The 16,304-nt window shown below is 47.9% G+C and overlaps 1 protein-coding gene across 1 annotated transcript; it reads left to right on the forward strand.

Moving 5' to 3' along the window:
* The first annotated feature begins 11,073 nt into the window (after positions 1-11,073).
* Positions 11,074-15,795, forward strand: PGLYRP2 (peptidoglycan recognition protein 2). The gene is made up of 5 exons (XM_060006718.1): positions 11,074-11,267; positions 12,386-13,468; positions 13,788-13,998; positions 14,606-14,903; positions 15,688-15,795. The coding sequence occupies exons 1-5, from the start codon at positions 11,204-11,206 to the stop codon at positions 15,724-15,726; spliced, it is 1,695 nt and encodes a 564-aa protein (XP_059862701.1). The 5' UTR covers positions 11,074-11,203; the 3' UTR covers positions 15,727-15,795.
* The last annotated feature ends 509 nt before the right edge of the window (positions 15,796-16,304 follow it).

Below are 16,304 nucleotides of genomic sequence, written 5' to 3' on the forward strand. Positions count from 1 at the left end.
ATTTTAATACTGATTATCTGGAGAGGAAACCCAGAATTGGACTTTGGGGGAAATCATTAAATGCCTTAATATCAAGTACCAAATCATGAATTCATTTTTTCAGTGGAGACTGAGAGCGACAGCTTTCACCAGATTTTGAAAAAAAAAGGGGATTAAGGACTTTGTTTTACAAATTGGAGCCCCACAGAGGGCCAGTGACTTGCCCAAGGTAACACTGACTGGTGGTGAAAACAGAGTCAGGATATTAATTCCTGTGACCCATCTGAGAGTTCTGGGACTTGGACACCCAGTGTGAAAAAAGCCTTCACACTCATCATCCAATTTAGGAGGAAAGAAAATTCATATTTATAATGAAGAGCCAAGTGGTCACTCAGTTGACAGATGTTTATTGAACACCTGAATGCTGTGTGCCAGGCACTGGTCTCAGCCCTGAGGATGCAGCACTGAGCAGGACAGGTCCCTGCCCTCCTGGAGTTTCCATCCAAGTGGGGAAGGCAGCAGTAATTAAACAAATGAATAAGATAATGTCTGGTAAGGATCTTAGTAAATAGGATGTTCTCGCAGGGAAGGACTGGGAACCTAGTTTAGATAAGGTGGTCAGAGCTAGGCCTCTAGGAGGAAGTTATGTTTGAATGATCCCTGAATGATAGGAAGATATGAAGAAGACTGTTCCAAGCAAAGTGAACAGCAAGTGAAAATGCCCTGGGACTGAGTGAGGGTGGCATCCTCACGGAGCAAGAGGCCAGTGGGCTGGAGCAGGAAACGCACTAGGAGAGATCAGAGGTGGGGGAAGAAGTCAATTGTGAAGATTCTAGTGTATGCAAGGCAGAAATGAGAGGGAAGCGGGGTGGGTGCCTCAAGGCAGAGGGACCTGCAGGAGCCAATGCCTAGAGGCAAGGAGGTGCCTGGTCCATGCCTGTTTGGGGCCCCAGGAGTCACCCTGCCTTCAGCTGTGCTGATATAAACTGTAGAGCAGGAAGGGAGTGAACAGTTTGCGGCAAAGTTGACCTCTGCCAGGGAATCTGTTGTTGTTCTTGACCGCAGGCCATCCTAGCCTGATTCAGCAAGATTCTGTGTTGTCAAAGGTCAGCTCCCCAAAGAACAAAGCAACACAGCAGCAAACGCCTCCCCACAAGAGGACCTGCCTTATGGACCTCACCTCACTAGCTTCCAAAGGGGTTAAACTTCAGGAAACCTCAAAAATGCTTGCAGGCTGGATCTAGCCACCAGTTGCTATGCGACTTTTGGCAAGTTACTTCACCCCTTTGAGCCTGAGTCGACCACTTTTTTGCGTGACTCATCTGTAAATCAAAGGCTTCATACATGCTCCATTGTCTGCCTACATTACCACACTCATTTCTCACATTAAGGTTGGGACTCAGATTATAAAGAGAGATGGAGGTTCAGAGTATAACTTGCCCAAGTTGGGAGTTAAACTAGATCTGTCAGATTCCAGGGATGGTGAGGCTATGGGGGTCCAAACCAAAGACCCTCCTTAGGAAGTGTCTGGCTCCCAGTGGCCACTAAGCAGATGGGAACTATTCTATGGTTATTAACCTCAGGATGGTGTGACACCACCTCTCCCAGCCTCAGTTTCCTTGGCTGCAAAATGGGGACTTAGAATTCTCTCTTCACTGGCTTTGGGAGGCATTAGAGATATCAAATGTGTAAAAATAAATGGTGAGGTTTGGTGATTTCTCAAAAAGTTAAACGTAGAGTTACCCCATGACTCAGCAATTCCACTCCTAGATATAGACCCAAAAGAATTGAAAACTGTACTCAAACAAGTGCATGTGCAGGCATGTTCCTAACAGCACTATTCACAGTAGCCAAAAGTGGAAACAACCAAAATGCCCATCAAATGATGACTGGATAAACAAAATACCAAATATCTATAGATTAGAATATTATTCAGCCATAAAAAGGAATGAAGCCCTGACACACGCTACAACGTGGATGAAACTCAAAAAGCATTACGCTGAGTGAAAGAAGCCAGACACAAAAGGTCACATAATGTATGATTCCATTTATATAAGATGTCCAGAGTAGGTAATTCTTAGAGACAGGAAGCAGATTGGTGGTTGCCAGAGGCTGGGGAGGAGCGAGGAAGAGGAAACGGGGAGTGATTACTTAATCAGTATGAGGTTTCCGTCTGGGGTGATGAAAACGTTTTGGAACTAGATAGAGATGATACACAAGACTGTGAATGTACTAAATGCCACTGAATTGTTCACTTTGAAATGATTAATATTATGGTACATGAATTTCACCTCAATAATAAATAAATTAGATATAAATGGTGGGAAGCAGGTTGATGTGATTTCATATCACCCATACATTTGCTACAAGCATAAGATAGATACATTATTATTCCCATTTTAGAGATAGAAAAATCAAGGCACAGAGAGAGGAGGTGCTCCACCCAGGGAGTGGGGAAGTCTGAATTGGACCTGGGGTCTCTCTGACCTCAAGCAGTTTCCACTCCTCTGCCTGGGAGCCATGCAGGTGATAGATACCCACAGTGAGATCGTGACCCTGGAAGCACAGGTGACTCAGCAAGAAGGCAAACAGAAGAACACAGGATATTTGCTAACTTGACCTGGTTCTTTTCCTCTGGCCCAGGAGAACCAAGCCAGGGAGACCCAGAGCTAAGGGGCTGTCCTTTGTCCAGGCAGAAAACCTTTGTTATTGTCACCTCTCTGTTCCTAGTCCTGGGCTGAATGCCCCAAGAAGACTCATTCCTGGAGCCAGCACTCAAGGAGCTCCTAGTCTGGAGAGTATGGAGTTTGACATAGACACTCACAGACTCTTGGTGTCAGGGCTGAACCAGAGAAAGGACTCTGGAGCTGGGAAAGGCAAGAAGAGAAAGCCTGAGGAGAAGGGAAGGCTTCCTGGATACTGGGGATGGGTTTTGAAGTATGTATAGGAGTCCACTGGGTTGAATGAAAAAGTTTGTACTTTACACACTCACAGACTTTACTAGGGAAAATGCAAAGTGATATGAGCCCTGGAGAGGGGAAATTAGTAAATACCTGGCAAAATTATATAGGTATTTATCCACTTAGAGGAATATATCCCAATGGTTTTCTTGCAAAAATAAGAAAAGATGAATGAACAAGGTTATTCATAGCAGCACCATTTAAACTGTCAAAAGACTGGAAATGTCCATATGTCCAACAGTAGGGCATGGTCGAATAAACAAATTGTGGCACAGCCACATGATGGAGTACTATGTAGCTGTAAAAAGCAATGAGGAAGAGCTCCGTATATCAGTGTGGAAAGATCTCCAGGAAACAGTGTTAAATGGAAAAACAGCAAAATGGAATCTATCTATCTATCTATCTATATATACATATATATATACACATATATGTGTGTGTGTATATATATATATGTATATATATACATGGAGAGAGAGAGAGGGAGAGAGAGAGTAAACCATGAAAAAAATTGTAAATTGCTATCTGAGAGGAAGGGAAAGAACATGATGGAGGGTACTGGAATAGAAGCTAGATGTCTCTCTATATATCTTATTCTGTAGATTTGACTTTGGAACCATTTAAGTATTTACATAATTCTAAAATAATATTAGATTTAATAAATAATTTCCTCACTTCACACCCATTAAGATAGCTAATATAAAAAAAGAAAATAACAGGGCTTCCCTGGTGGCGCAGTGGTTGAGAGTCTACCTGCTGATGCAGGAGACACGGGTTCGTGCCCCGGTCTGGGAAGATCCCACATGCCGCGGAGCGGCTGGGCCCGTGAGCCATGGCCGCTGGGCCTGCGCATCCGGAGCCTGTGCTCCGCAACGGGAGAGGTCACAGCAGTGAGAAGCCCGCTTACGCAAAAAAAAAAAAGAAAATAACAAATGTTGGTGAGGATGTGGAGAACTTGGAACCCTGTGCACTGTTGGTAGAATGTAAAATGGTGCAGCCACTATGGAAAACAGTATGGGAGTTCCTCAAAAAAGTAAACATACAATTACCACATGACCCAGCAATTCCACTTCTAGGTGTATACTCAAAAGAAGTGAAAGCAGGAACTTAAATAGATATTTGTACACCCATGTTCATAGCAGAACTATTCACAATAGTCATAAGTGGAAACAACCCAAATGTCCATCAACAGATGAATGGATAAACCAAGTGCAACGTATCCATACAATGGAATATTATTCAGCCTTAAAATGGAAGGAAATGGTGGCACAGGCTACAACAGTGATGAACCTTAAAGACACTTTGCTAAGTGAAATAAGCCCGTCACAAAAGACAAATATTATATGATTCCACTTATATGAGGTTCCTAGAGCAGTCAAATTCATAGGGAAAGAAAATAGAATGGTGAGTGCCAAGGGCTGGGGGAAACTGGAATGGGGAGTTAGTGTTTAATGAGGACAGAATTTCAGTTGGGGAAGATGAAAAATTTCTGGAGATAGATGTGGTGGTGATGGTTGTACAACAATGTGAATGTACTTAATGTCACTGAACTGTACACTTAAAAATGGTTAAAACTGTAAAATCTATGTTATGTATATTAACCACAATTAAAAAAGGTAAAGTGGCATTACCTTATTTGAATGACCCAGTTAGTCTAAGTTGCATTTGTTATAGTACAATATTCAGAGATATTTTTAAATGGGGGTGGTGGAATAGTGAGGTGAATTTTTCAATAATAATAACAGTTATTATAATAATATAAATCCTGTTAGTTGAGATGTTTTCTAATCCCACATTTTTTTCTAGTCACATAATTATAATGCACAATCTTATCATGAGGTGTTGTTTTTATTGTTGTTACGGTTTTAAAAAAAATAAAAACTTTCTGTCCTCCAAAAGAAATTTCCTAAAAATCAAAAGCTTCAGGTTAGGGGCAAAACTACAAAATGAAACTATTTCAAGAGACAATTACGGGACAATAATTTGATGGTGCGTTCCCAATGGGATATACCCAAAAGACAAAAAAAAAAACCCAGAAAAAAAGTCTTAAATGGATTTTCAACAATCACATTGTTTAAGGTACTGTTGTTATGTTATTCTGAGATGATATGTGTGTATTGTGGGGGACTGGGGCCAGTAGGGAAGACTTGACTTGGACTAGTACCCCAGGTGCAGAAATAATAAATGACTGTGAGTCTGGACTCATCCAGGACATGGAGTCTGGCCGTAACAGATTATCCTGTGGGCTGACCCTCTGCTAGGGAGGCTGGGGCAGTCAGGTGGATGAGCAGAAATGACTCTACTTATTGAGTGCTTTCCACATGCTGGCATGGTCCTAAACATTTTGCATGTATCTCCTTGTTTAACTCTCACAAAAACCCTATGAGTTTGGTACTATTATCCCATTTCAGAGATGGACAGAATGAGGGCTCAAGACTAAGGCTCTTTCTCTAGCTAGTAAGAAACAGTGTGAGAATAGGAATCTGGGTGGGATGGCTCAGCAGGGGTCAGCAAACTTTATTTAAAGGCCACATGAATCCAAATGAAATGAAACCACTACCCAGAAAGGTATCTGCACCCCATGTTCACTGATGCATTATTTACAATAGCCAAGACAGGGAAACAACCTAAGTGCCTCTCAATGGATAAAGAAAAGGTGATATGGATAGATAGATAGATAGATAGATATAAATATAAATAAATATGCAATTCAGCCATTAAAAAATAAGCAAGTCCTAAAAAAAAAAAAAAAAATAAGCAAGTCCTGCCATTCGCAACAACCTGAATGGAAGTTGATGGCATTATGCTATGTAAAATAAGTCAGGCAGAGAAAGACAAATACTGTATGGTCTCGCTTACATGTGGAATTTAAAAAAGAAAAAAAAAATAAACATATAGAAACAGAGTAGAATGGTGGTTGCCAAGGGCTGGGGATGGGGGAAATGGGGAGATGTTGGTCAAAGGGTACAGACTTCTAGTTATAAGATAAATAAGTTCTGAGAACCTATCATACAGCATGGTGACTATAGTCAACAATTTTGTATACTTCAAAGTTGCTAAGGGAGTACACCTTAAAGTTCTCACCACAGACACACAAAAAATAAATATGTGAAGTAAGGCGATGGATGTGTTAACCACCCTTATTGTGGTAATCATTTTGCAATACATTCATATAACAAATCATCACGTTGCACACCTTAAACTTATACAATGTTATATGTCAATTATATCTCAATAAAGCTGGAGGTGGGGGATGCACAAAGTATTTTCAACTTTTCAGGACAAATGGTCTCCATCACAATGACTCAACTCTGCCATTAGAGCATGAAAATAATCATAGACAATATGTAAACAAATGGGAGAGGATGTGTTCCGATAAACTTTCATTTTACGTAAACAAATTGTGCTACATCCATTGAATGGAATATTATTCAGCCATATAAAGGAATGATTCATAATAAAATGCATTGATTCACGCTACAATATGAATGAAACTTGAAAACTTTATGCTCAATGAAAAGAAAGCCAGACACAGAAAGTCACATATTGTTTGATTCCATTTATATGAAATGACCAGAATAGGTAAATCCACAGAGACAGAAAGCAGACTGGCAATTGCCAGGGGCTGGTAGATGACAGAAAGTAACTGCTTAATGGGTACAAGGTTTTATTTTGGGGTGATGAAAATTTTGGAACTAGATTAGATATAGGTGATGGTTGTACAAAATTGTAAATGTACTAAATGCCACAGAATTGTACACTTTTAAATGGTTCACTTTATGTTAGGCGGATTTCACCTTGAAAAAAAAAACAAAAAACAAAAAAAATTGTTTACAAAACAGATAGTCAATCCATAGGCTGTGGTTTGCCCGGTCTTGCTTTAAAACATCTCTTCTATGTGGCACATATATACAATGGAATATTACTCAGCCATAAAAAAGAATGAAACTGGGCTTCCCTGGTGGCGTAGTGGTTGAGAGTCCGCCTGCCAATGCAGGGGACACGGATTCGTGCCCCGGTCCGGGAAGATCCCACATGTCACGGAGCAGCTGGGTCTGTGAGCCATGGCCGCTGAGCCTGCGCGTCTGGAGCCTGTGCTCCGCAACAGGAGAGGCCACAGCAGTGAGAGGCCTGCGTACTGCAAAAAAAAAAAAGAATGAAACTGAGTTATTTGTAGTGAGGTGGATGGACCTAGAATCTGTCATACAGAGTGAAATAAGTCAGAAAGAGAAAAACAAATACCGTATGCTAATGCATATATATGGAATTTTAAAAAGCGGTACTGGTGAACCTAGTGATAGGGCAGGAATAAAGACGCAGATGTAGAGAATGGACTTGAGGACACAGTGTGGGAAGGGGAAGCTGGGAGGAAGTGAGAGGGTAGCATTGACATATATACACTACCAAATGTAAAATAGTTAGCTAGTGGGAAGCTGCTGCATAGCACAGGGAGATCAGCTCGGTGCTTTGTGACCACCTAGAGGGGTGGGATAGGGAGGGTGGGAGGGAGGCTCAAGAGGGAGGGGATATGGGGATATATGTATACATATAGCTGATTCATTTCATTGTACAGCAGAAACTACCACAACATTGTAAAGCAATTATACTCCAATAAAGGTGTGAAAAAATTAAAAAGTAATAAAAACATCACTTTATGTTAGGTGAATTTCACCTTGAAAAAAAAACAAAAAATATTGTTTACAAAACAGATAGTCAATCCATAGGCTGTGGTTTGCCCAGTCTTGCTTTAAAACATCTCTTCAATGTGGCACATATATACAATGGAATATTACATCTCTTCACAAAACCCAGAGCTGAATTTTAAAATGTAGGCATATACAAAGCATGGAAACAACCTAAATGTCCATCGACAGATGAACTGATAAAGAAGAAGTGGTACATATATACAATGGGATACTACTCAGTCATAAAAAGGAATGAAATAATCCATTTGCAGCAACATGGATATGACTAGAGATTATCATACTAAGCGAAGTAAGTCAGAGAAAGACAAATACCATATGATATCACTTATATGTGGAATCTAAAATATGGGACAAATAACCTATCTACAAAACAGAAACAGACTCACAGACATAGGGAACAGACTTGTGGTTGCCAAGGGGGATGGGGGTGGGGGAGGGGAGGACTGGGAGTTTGGGATTAGCAAATGTAAACTGTTATATATAGGATGAATAAACAAGGTCCTACTGTATAGCACTGGGAACTATATTCAGTATCCTGTGATAAATCATAATGGAAAAGAATATTTTAAAAAAGAACGTCTCAGGACTTCCCTGGCGTTCCAGTGGTTAAGACTCCGCATTACCACTGCAGGGTGCACAGGTTCAATCCCTGGTCAGGGAAATAGGATCCCACATGCCATAAGGTGTGGTCAAAAAAAAAAAGAATGTCTCTATGTGTATAACTGAGTCACTTTGCTGTACAGCAGAGATTGGCACGACATTGTAAATCAACTATATTTCAATTTAAAAAATTAAATTTAAAAAAAATGTAGGCATATAAAATCTTATCTCAGAGACCTGCACACAAGTTTTTATTATTATTATCAGGGTCTTCATTATTATTATCATTACTGTTGCCAAAATGAATGTTATTAACTCTGATCTTGGCCCCAAGCCCAGCCCTGCCCCGCCCCAAGTTCCTTTTCCTCTGGCCTCTGGCCTCGATCCCAGGTTCACTTCAGATCCAAAGCCCAGGGTTCTGTCTCTCTGTGCCAATGCTACCTCCATTAGAGATGACCCCAGGCCCTGGGTACTCTTATGAGACCCCTGGTCTGTCTGCAGCCTGGAGGGGCCTTGGCATATCCTGGCAGTGGGCCTCATGAAGTGGGAGGGAAGCAGGGGTGGGGAATGACTCATAATGGGAATCCCAGCCTTTGTGCTGCCTCCCAGGCCCAGCCAAGACCAGGTGCGCTGGTGTGTGGGTGTCTGCATGTGTGTGTTTCAGAGCCTAACCTCAAATTGACCCCACATCCTCAATCAGGTCTATGGTGTACTCAACAGTCACTCCCTGCTACCCATCTGGTCCCTGACCTGTGGTGGGCATTTCTGGACATCCCAAGAGAATTCAACATCTCCTAGTCTGGGGGAGATGGAACCAGACAGAGAAACTCTAGACCTTGTATGGACAGGTCTGGGTCAAAGGTAGGAATCCCGGGCTAGGGAGCCAGAATGGGAGAAGTGGGGAGCCAGGGGTAATCAAGGAGCCTTCCTGAAGGAAGGGTCCTACCCAAGAAGGTCACAAATCCCAGATAGACCCTGAGGGAAATGTTGGCTGGCCATGACATGTCCCTGACTCCAATACAACCCAGCTCCTACCACAAACTTCAGGCTTTAAACGGGTATCAAGGCTGCCCATCTGGCTGGCCCAAGAATTACTGGGTGTGAAGTTGCTCTGTAGCCAGTCTGCAAACACTTGCCCAGCATGAAGAGGTATAATTACGCTGACCCTGACCTAGCCACAGGATAGTGAAAACATGCACTGGGCTTGGAGTCTTCCTCAGGTTCTAGCTATGTGACCTTGCACAAGTTACTTAACATCTCTGAGCTCACCCTCCTGCTGGGTAAAATGAGCATAAATTGGCAGTTAAATAAAATTGTAAGGGTCTCTCCACAGCCACAATCAGTGGGAGAATCAGAGGGACAAACCCAAGGTCCATGATGCCACATTCCCAGACCAAGCAGAAATTAGGTGAGGATCTCATGTGACGGTTACCCCGCAACATCCTGGGGGCTACCCCCTGGTGGATGTAGGGCCTGGATGAAGTTAAGGCAAGGGAGGCACAAAGACAGGATCAGAATTCCTGATTTTTCCTTTCACTTCTGGCTCCAAGATGTCCAAGCACAGCACTGCCCCTGACCCTGTCTTTATTAAAATGTTGATATTTTGTTCATCATGGATTTTTTTTGCATTTCTTTTAGTCTTTTAAAGCATTGTGCTAGAATATTATTTATCTTGATGCTGAGATTTTCGGCACCACCTTAAAGTTTACACCCTCACTCTCCTCACGCTAGTCCTGCACCGGATGGACACACAGCCCACATCTTCCACATGGTTCTATCAGGCAGAGCCCCTGACCCCAAATCCTCAGAAACTGGGACATGGAGGAGGAGATTTCCTCAGAATCTCCTGGGGAGCAGCCTCTATTCATCCTCCTCTCTTAGCATCTAACTCTGTGAGCCCCTACTGTGTGTCCAGCTTTGTGCTAGGCCATGCTGAGTGCCCAGAAAGAGGACACTCAATATCTAAGCAGGTCCCCTGGGGAATCCCAGGCCTGGCTTAGCCTGGGCACTCCCAGGCCCGCCCAAGGCCCGCCCTGTGCTGAGTGCCCAGCCTGGTGGGTCTCCTGGAAATTCCCCAGGCTAGTTTCGAGATGGGAGGCCAACAGTGAAGTAATTTACACGGCAGCCCCAGCCATGATGAGCCCATCCCACCCGATGCTGGATAAAGAGGAGGAGGGCTCTCTTCAGCAGGACTTGGCCACAGGCACCAGAGGAAGAGGGAGGACCCCTCACTGCCAACCCAGGTGAGCCCAGAAGTCCGCTCCGGGGACAAAGCCAGGGTCCCAAACACCCCAGCCCAATTCCTGCTCTCAGCTACCTCTGGTAGCTTGGGATCCGGAGCTGGAATGAGATGAGAGATGACATCTTCAGGTCCCCCTACGCTACTTCAACAAAAACAATCCTCGGCCCCTGCACTCATCCTCTGCCTGAGGCTAAAGTGCTGGCATCAAAGATAGCAGAGGCAGCGCCGAGTTCAGGCCTCTCCTTCTCTCCTCACCCTCATCACAGCCAGTCTTACCAGTCGGGCAGGCACCTGAGAGTCCCCTCTGGTGGCCAGAAGCAGCTACAGAACGATCACCATAGGAAGGGTGGATTGCTGCATTAGCCTCAGTTTACCACTCCTGGGGAATGGGCAGAGTTTGCTGGAATCTGAGCTACCTAGTTTCCAGGCCACTCCTGCAATGCGCTTGGCTTACTGACCATTGACCTCACCCTGGGAGGAACAGGATAGGATGGGGGAAGCCCCTGAGACCCATATGACGTTGAGCCAGGGCACTCTGTACCCATGCCACCACTGCCTCCCGCCCACAGCTCTGCAAGTGGCAGCCGTGTCATTCACCGCTGGACTTTGACAGTAGCCAAAGGCACTCTCAGTTCTCCATGCTTGTCTCCTTCCAGCTCTGCCAAAGTCTCCACTGAGGTAAACTGGATACTTCCCCTGGAAACTGGAAGCCCACAATGGTGGTCCAGGCTATCCTATGGATCCTGTACGGATTGCTGCTGCAGCCGGAGCCAGGCACAGGTAGGTCAAAAGGCAGAGGCCTGAGGCCAGGACTCTTATTTCAGCAGAAGTATACTGCTGCCCCTCTGTGTCCAGCCCTGTACAGGGTGAGGCTAGATCCAGGAGGCCCCAGTCTCAAGGAACCTCCAGTCTGGGAACACAGATGCTCCCAGCCCCATAGGATCAGGGCAAGGGCTGGGGGAAGAAACTGGGGCCAAAAGAGCAAAAATCAGGAAGGCTTCCTGCAGGAGGGGACATAGATCTAGGACAGGAAGAAGAATTTTACTTGGTGGTGAAGCAGGAAAGGACATTTTAGGCAGAAAGAAGAACAAAGCTAGAGAGGAATCACTGAGTGAACTGTCTGGAGAAGAACCTGAATTCCAGCAGTCAGCAGAGTGTAAGGATTAAGACTTCCTGTGTTCAAATCCTGCCTCTGCCACTTCCTAGCTATGTGATCTTAGGTAGATAATTTAACCTCTCCACGTTCATAGGGTCCTTGTGAAGATTAACTGGGTTGTTATATAAGTCACCTAGAATGGTGCCTGGCACATAGTAAAGGTTTAATTATTCAACAACCCACCCCAGCTCTGAGTCCCAGACTTCTAAGTTCCAAGTTCAGCCATAGACATTTCTCCCACAAGGCACAGGCCCACCCTCCCCTGGACATCCTTTGAGACACCTTTCCCTCTAAAATTCCCCAAACTCCAATCCATCATGAAAAACGGTCCATCTTTCCCTCAAAATATCTGGAGACTCTGCCCACTCTTGTCCATCACAGCGTCACCATCCTGGCTTCAGCCACCTTCATTGCTTACCTCCAAACTCTCTCCCCTTCTCTACTCTGGTCCCCCCAAAATCTATTCTCCACACAGCACTCAAAGGAGCAATCAGAATTCCAACCTGGCCATGTATCTCCCCTGCTCATGAACCTGCCATGGCTCCCCAGTGCTCGCTGATAGTCTAAGCTCCTTAACTTGTTGTCTGTGCCTCAGTTTCCTCACCTACACAAGGACAATGTCAGACATCATAAGATTGTCCAACGAAGGCAGGGGGCATTGAGAAGATGTAGAAACGGCAGGGGGAGGCTCAGTAACAGGTGGTGCTGGGCTGCTGGGCTAATACCATCCCTCCTCCTTCAGCGACCCTGCCCCTGCTCATGGACTCTGTCATCCAGGCACTGGCTGAGCTCGAGCAGAAGGCACCAGCCACCGAGGCTGGCCACACTGCCTCTTCATGGCTGCTGTCAGCCCAGGACTCTTGTGCCCACAACCCTCTCCAACACTTCTTGCTGGAGGAGCAGAGTCTCAAGACCACCATGCTGGATCCTCCTTCACTGAGCCCAGAGCTTCAAGGCCTGACCATGGAGGTGGCGAGACATGGTGTGTGGGACGGGAAGGAATGTGGGGTGGTGCTGGCACCCGATGGCTCAACCGTGGCTGTGGAGCCTCTTCTGGCAGGGCTGGAGGCAGGGCTGCAGGGGAACAGGGTCGTAAACCTGCCCTTAGACAGCACGGGCACCCCTCCGGACGCTGGCGTCACCTTTCCTGACTTTGGAGCCACGGTTCCTGATGTAAGAGCCACCTCCCCAGGACTCAGGGATACCTCTTCAGATGTCACCTGGGCAGATGTCGGAGCTGTGTCTCCAAACGTTAGAGCCACAGATCTAGATGTCCAAGTCACCTCTCCAGATGTCCAAGCCTCCTCAGCAGATACTAAAGCCAAGTTCCCAACCACTGTGGACAGCCTCCTAGTGGTCACCCTGGCCAGAGACCTGGGCCTGAACTTCCTCCAGGGCCCTCAGACCTGGAGCCATTCACTGGGAACTGAGGGTTGCTGGGACCAGCTCTCTCTTCCCCGGACCTTCACGCTCCTGGACCCTGAAGCATCAACCCTCACCACGGCCTTCCTCAATGGTGCCCTGGATGGGGCCCTCCTTGGAGACTACCTGAGCCGGTCCCCTGAGCCCCGGCCACCCCTCAGCCACCTGCTGAGCCAGTACTACGGAGCCGGGGTAGCAGGAGACCCAGGATTTCGCAGCAACTTCCGACGGCAGAACGGAGCTGCTCTGACTCCAACTCCCATTCTGACCCAGCAGGTATGGGGGGCCCTCATCCTGCTGCAGAGGCTGGAGCCAGCACACCCTCAACTTCAGGGTATGAGCCAAGAACAGCTGGCACAGGTGGCCACCCATGCTACCAAGGAGTTCACTGAGGCCTTCCTAGGTGAGAAGGGCCCCCACCCCCTGTAATGCTCCTTCTCATATATACAGACATTCTCAGTGCCCCACAGGTCAGGAGGATCTAGGACTGGGGGATTCCAGAGGGGGAAATAAGGGCTTTGGCTGGGAGGCCAACAGGACTAGGATGCTGTTAGATTTAGTTAAGTTAGATCCCAATGGGGGCCAGTGTGGTGTGAGACTGAACTGTCCCCAAATCTGGGAAGAGACTGAAGGGATGATCCTTATATGCGCTCTTAGTGTGGGAGGAGGCGGCAGGCAGAGAAACGCTTGCTTACTCCCGTGCTGGACTCTCTTCCTCTCAGGGTGTCCAGCCATCCACCCACGTTGCCGCTGGGTCGCAGCCCCGTACCAGGGCCGCCCGAAGCCACTGCAGCTGCCGCTCGGGTTCTTGTATGTACACCACACATACGTGCCCGCGTCACCCTGCACGGACTTTGAGCGCTGCGCCGCCGACATGCGCTCTATGCAGCGCTTCCACCAGTATACTCGCGGCTGGGACGACATAGGCTACAGGTGGGCGGCAACCTGCAAATCGCTGGCAGGGCGGACCAAGTGGTGGTGCAGTGTAGAGCCTGGGGGCACAGAGCCTGACTGAGGGGGGCGGGGTTTGGACCTGAGCCAAGCTGGCAAGGAGTTTAGGGTGGGTGGAGCCAGTGTGGAGAGGGGAGCGGCCTAGACTAGGATCCGGGCCTTAACATGGAGCAGAAATAGCTCAACAGTGGATTCCTGAGTTTGGGGTGGGAACTAGGAAAGGAGTCCGGACTTGGGAGAGGAGCAGGACCTGTGGTAGCGGCTGAGTCTGGGACGGGGCAGTGATGGGATATGACCTAAGACAGAAAAGGGCTCTGAATTGGGCAGGAGTTGGACTTGAGACAATGGGGAGGGAGCTGGGTAGAAAGAGATGAGGCCAATGTTGGGGGTAGATCCAGAGAAACGGGACGGTTTCTGGGGTGGCATTAGGTCGGGGAGTGGGACACGGCTGGACGGGGTAGAGTCAGCGCGACCGGGCGGGACTTGGGGTGGCGGCGGCCCTTGGCACAGGTGCGGAAACTGGGGTAGAGGGCCAGATGAGAGACGGGGCCTCACGCCAAGTGGTGCATGCTTCCTTCTCTCCTCGCAGTTTCGTGGTGGGCTCAGACGGCTACGTGTACGAGGGCCGCGGCTGGCACTGGGTGGGTGCGCACACACTCGGCCACAACTCCCGCGGCTTCGGCGTGGCCTTGATAGGCAACTACACTGCGGACCGGCCCGCAGAGGCCGCGCTGCGCGCGGTGCGCGACGAGCTCCCGCGCTGCGCTGTGCGCGCCGGCTTCCTGCGGCCAGACTACGCGCTGCTCGGCCACCGCCAGCTCGTGCGCACTGACTGCCCGGGCGACGGGCTCTTCAACCAGCTGCGCACCTGGCCGCACTTCGACAAGGTGAGTCCCCGACGCCTGCACTACCTCGGCCTGAGGCCCATCTGTCCACACAAGCTCAGCACGGCCCCTGATCCCTGCCTGCTTGCCTAAACTCAGCAGGCCCCTCACTCCTTCCTGTAACCCTGTGCCCACACAGCCTCAGTCAGGACCCTGAACCCCCTTGCAGCTCGTCTGTTCAGGCAATCTAGACTCAGACTCCAGTCATTCTGCTTGCAATATAGCCTACCCACTCTGCCACTCTGTCTGCACAACCTCATCCCAGCCACCCAAACTTGCCCTCATCCTTGCCCCCACCCAAAGCCCCGCCCCCACCCATCCACACAACACTGACCCAGACTGTGACCCTCTACAGAAAACCCTTTTACCTGCACAGCTTCTGTCCAGCCCCTAACCTAGTATTGCAATCCTCTGCTCAGACAATCTCAGAGTCTCAGAGAGACAATCCTGAGGATGCTTGCTAGCCCCAGCCTTCCTGACCCTTGACGACAACTCTTACGCTGGAGCAATCCAGGCCCAGTCAGCACAACCTCAGCCTGATGGCTGCACCCCAACCTCTGATCATGATCACAAAAACACCTCTATAACATCCCTGTGCTATCTAGCTGTACCTTCAAGCTACCACTCCGTTTCATTTGGCTGGCCTGCCGTTGGCATTGTACCTGCCCCCTCACTTTGGGCCCCTGTCCTCTTACCATCTAGGGTGCCACCATGAGGAAGGCAGACCCAGCCCCACGACCCCTCACCCACCCCACCGCCAAACCTCACACTCCCTTGTCTTTTTTAGAACGTGAAACCAAGAACTGCCAGGAGGGCCTCTAGGTGATCCAGTAGGGGGCCACCTCCAACGATCCTGCTAGCCACAGACCTCCAATAAAGAGACCATGGGAAGAAAGCCTGTGTCCATGCATCATCTGCGTTTGCACATTCTGTCTTAGTTTAGGGTTGCCCAGAAGCAGACCCTGGGACAAGAATCCTTGTCGATAAGTAGTCGTCTGAGCAGTGATCCCAGGACATGGCAGCTGGGGAATAAGGAAGCGACACAGGGAAGGGAAGGCAGCTGGGAAAGGGTGCTTTATCAGGCATGTGGGCATGGGAGGCACGTGGAGCTCAATCCCACCAGGGACCTTTGGGGGACAGTGTAGGTCACACACCGCAGAGTCATCCCACTCAAAGGGCAAGGCAGCTGGAGTACTGATCCTCCAACTTCCATAGTCATTGGCTGAGGGCTGCTCCCAGGGCAGTGTTAATGTGTTGGCACTCTGGGACTGCTTGTTGCACAGGCAGTGTGGACTCCACCTGCCAGAGAAAGTCCTCCAGCAAAAATGCAGGGAGTTGGGAGTGGGGCCCGTATGCAGTGAAGTGGTACAGGCTCAGAGATATGGTGGAACACAGGGAGACTCT

The sequence above is a fragment of the Delphinus delphis genome, chromosome 3 (assembly GCF_949987515.2).
Source record: "Delphinus delphis chromosome 3, mDelDel1.2, whole genome shotgun sequence".
NCBI lineage: Eukaryota > Metazoa > Chordata > Mammalia > Artiodactyla > Delphinidae > Delphinus > Delphinus delphis.

What these genes read in the sequence shown, in the direction of transcription:
- PGLYRP2 (XM_060006718.1), top strand. Translation starts at nt 11,204, where the DNA reads ATGGTGGTCCAGGCTATCCTATGGATCCTGTACGGATTGCTGCTGCAG. An exon ending in TGGGACGACATAGGCTACAG is followed by an intron (nt 13,999 to 14,605) that starts GTGGGCGGCAAC and finishes CTCTCCTCGCAG; the next exon opens with TTTCGTGGTGGGCTCAGACG. An exon ending in CCTGGCCGCACTTCGACAAG is followed by an intron (nt 14,904 to 15,687) that starts GTGAGTCCCCGA and finishes TGTCTTTTTTAG; the next exon opens with AACGTGAAACCAAGAACTGC.